Genomic DNA, 2480 nt, shown 5'->3' on the forward strand with positions numbered 1-2480 from the left:
AAAAGGCTTTCCTACAGGAGCATGTGCAGTCACATCGGCCTTTCTTCAGCTTGTTTTATAAGCCGTGCTTCAGTACTTCCCTCTGAGTTAACATAAGGTTGGAAATCATTCTGTGTTCTACAAATCCAGTAAAAATAAGTGCCTGGGAAGAGGTGCCAGGACCTTGTGTCCTGCCTGGAGGAGACATCACAACGTGTTCTCCTTTTGTTGGTAAAATATGCAGTGGTGAAGGATTAAAAACTCTGAACTGCAGGAAAAGCTTTCTGAGAACTTCTTCCTCTGTAGACCGCAGCAAATTCTATGGGAGAAAGAGAATGATGATGGAGAAAGTGCTATTCTACAAGACACCATAAACCCACAGAGGGAGGGGAGAACATGTCTCTGAAGTTCTGAGTGTGGAACACATGCATATTCAATTTTTCAGGGACATTTTGGCATGTGCTTCCAAGCTTTAATTCCTGCCCCACTCAAGACTTCTCTTTTGAAGTTGCCAAAGTACAGGAGTATGTATTTCTGCGTGGGATTTCTGAAAGGTTTGCAGTGTGAAATATGCTCTGTTCATAGTCAGATTTCTTGTCTGCCAAGTGAATGCCTTGCAATAATTTTCAAGTATCCCAGGTTAATGCCTTGTGCTTAATACTGACTGTTTCTCATCCTTTTCTCAGAGTCTGTGAGAGTAGAGGTGCTCCAGGACAATATTTCCTCTAGAAGTGAGAATGAAACAGTGAGTAGATCCCAGAATTTGACAGACAGCTTGCAGGCTATAACTCAAACCAGAGAAGAAGCAAACCCAACGAAGAAAGAGGACTTACCAACAACAGCCAGAGTCAATTCGGTGACTGCAGTAAAACCATCTACAGCAAGAGAGGGTTCTCCACCACTCTCTCGTGCGGTGACTGCTAGTTCAGTATCTCAGATTGATGTTGATGCTTCTGAAGATACTAAAATTGAGGAAGAGGATCTTCTAACAGATTTGAAAGACACACTAAATAGTTCACCACCCATCATAAAAGAAACTGTAGAGTCAGATGGAGACGATTATGGTCCTTATGAAGTGACGTCAAATTCCAGGTACAACCCAGGCCTAGAGATGCCAGAAGACGATGACTCTGACACCATTAGTAATTACAATGAGGAGATCAAGAGCCTTGATGAGAAGATAAAAGATGTTTCTGTCACGGGGTTGGAAGAAGAAGAAGAAGATGGCCATTTCTTTTTTCATCTGGTTGTAGTTGCCTTCCTAGTAGCTGTTATTTATGTCACCTATCACAATAAGAGGAAGGTAGGTATGCTGTGAAAGGTCAAGAGAACCAGCTAGAGTAGTTAAAATGGAGTTGCATTGCCTTGTACCCTCTCTTAGTAAAAGGAACTTAGCTATTCAGAGAATGACATCCTTGCTTATTTTTGGGATACTAATATGCAGATCATTGCTGTCAGTTTATCTGCACAATGAAAATAAACTTGAGTCAAACACTGTAGATTAGAAAAGCAGTTGATTGATACCATCAGTATTCAGTCAGTTCAGTAATGGATGCTGGCAGTGTACAACATGAGTTCTATAAATGAAACCAGAGCCAAATTAAGTGAAGGTGATTGATTAATTTTGGTTCTGCACAGGATTATAAACAGCAAATTAGGGAAGGTTTAGGCCCAAATAGTGTGGGAATGTTCCTGTTACAACTGTGATAATCCTTACAATAAGTATTCGCTTCAAGGTGGTCTTTATATCCTACATATTTTGAAGGCTTAACTACAAACTTTGAGGAAATGTTTAAGACTCCAATTTCACATAGGGAAGCTCAAAGTTAAGTGTTTTCAGGTAACTGTTTCTTTAGAACAAAGCAATTCTCTGATGCATGCACAAATTTGCAGTTAAATCACAGGTTAATCTTTAGAAATGAGGAAAATTGAGTGTTTATTCTTATAGAGAACACTGATTTGGTTAAGGATTTGGGGAAGTCTGAAAAGAACGCAGCTAAAAAAACCCCAGACTTCTGCTTTACAGTGCAGTGATATATCTGGAATGTGCATCGCCAAGTCTTTATAGGAGAAAATGTGGAACAAGGTGTTAGATTTGAAGATTTAACTCGGAGGGAAGGTCACATAAGGGATAAAAATGCCTTGTCTTTGCTATGTAATAAGCTAACAAGTGTCGCCATCTGGGGATAGTTTAGTAGTCTGAACATGCAGTACTTGTGAAGCTACACACATAACTTTACTGGAAGAGTCCTGGGTTCAGTGACATGTTTTTGCCAAATTGCAGCTGAGGTTGCTGGTAGGTGACTCGATGGCAAGGACAGCGTGGAAATGACTGTCAGTGCCATGTTCTATAGCAACAGTAACACCATTGCCAGGATTGAGGGGTTGAACTGTGATGTCAATTGAACCATTAATCTGTCTATCAAACCCCAAATGTCTTTCCATTATTGAGTTGGCTGCTTTTTCTTCCAGATCTTCTTACTGGTGCAGAGCCGAAGATG

The 2480-nt window shown here is 40.4% G+C and overlaps 1 protein-coding gene across 1 annotated transcript; it reads left to right on the forward strand.

Annotated features, from left to right (window-relative positions):
• Nucleotides 1-665: 665 nt before the first annotated feature.
• On the forward strand, nt 666-2475 carry LOC104401123 (chromosome unknown open reading frame, human C5orf15; the record flags this gene model as incomplete). Its single annotated transcript, XM_010011837.1, has 2 exons — nt 666-1282; nt 2452-2475. Coding segments are annotated over 2 exons (641 nt in total), but the record flags the coding sequence as incomplete, so codon positions are not given.
• Between the last annotated feature and the right edge of the window lie 5 nt (nt 2476-2480).

The sequence above is a fragment of the Nestor notabilis genome, unplaced genomic scaffold (assembly GCF_000696875.1).
Source record: "Nestor notabilis isolate BGI_N333 unplaced genomic scaffold, ASM69687v1 Scaffold29403, whole genome shotgun sequence".
Lineage (NCBI taxonomy): Eukaryota > Metazoa > Chordata > Aves > Psittaciformes > Psittacidae > Nestor > Nestor notabilis.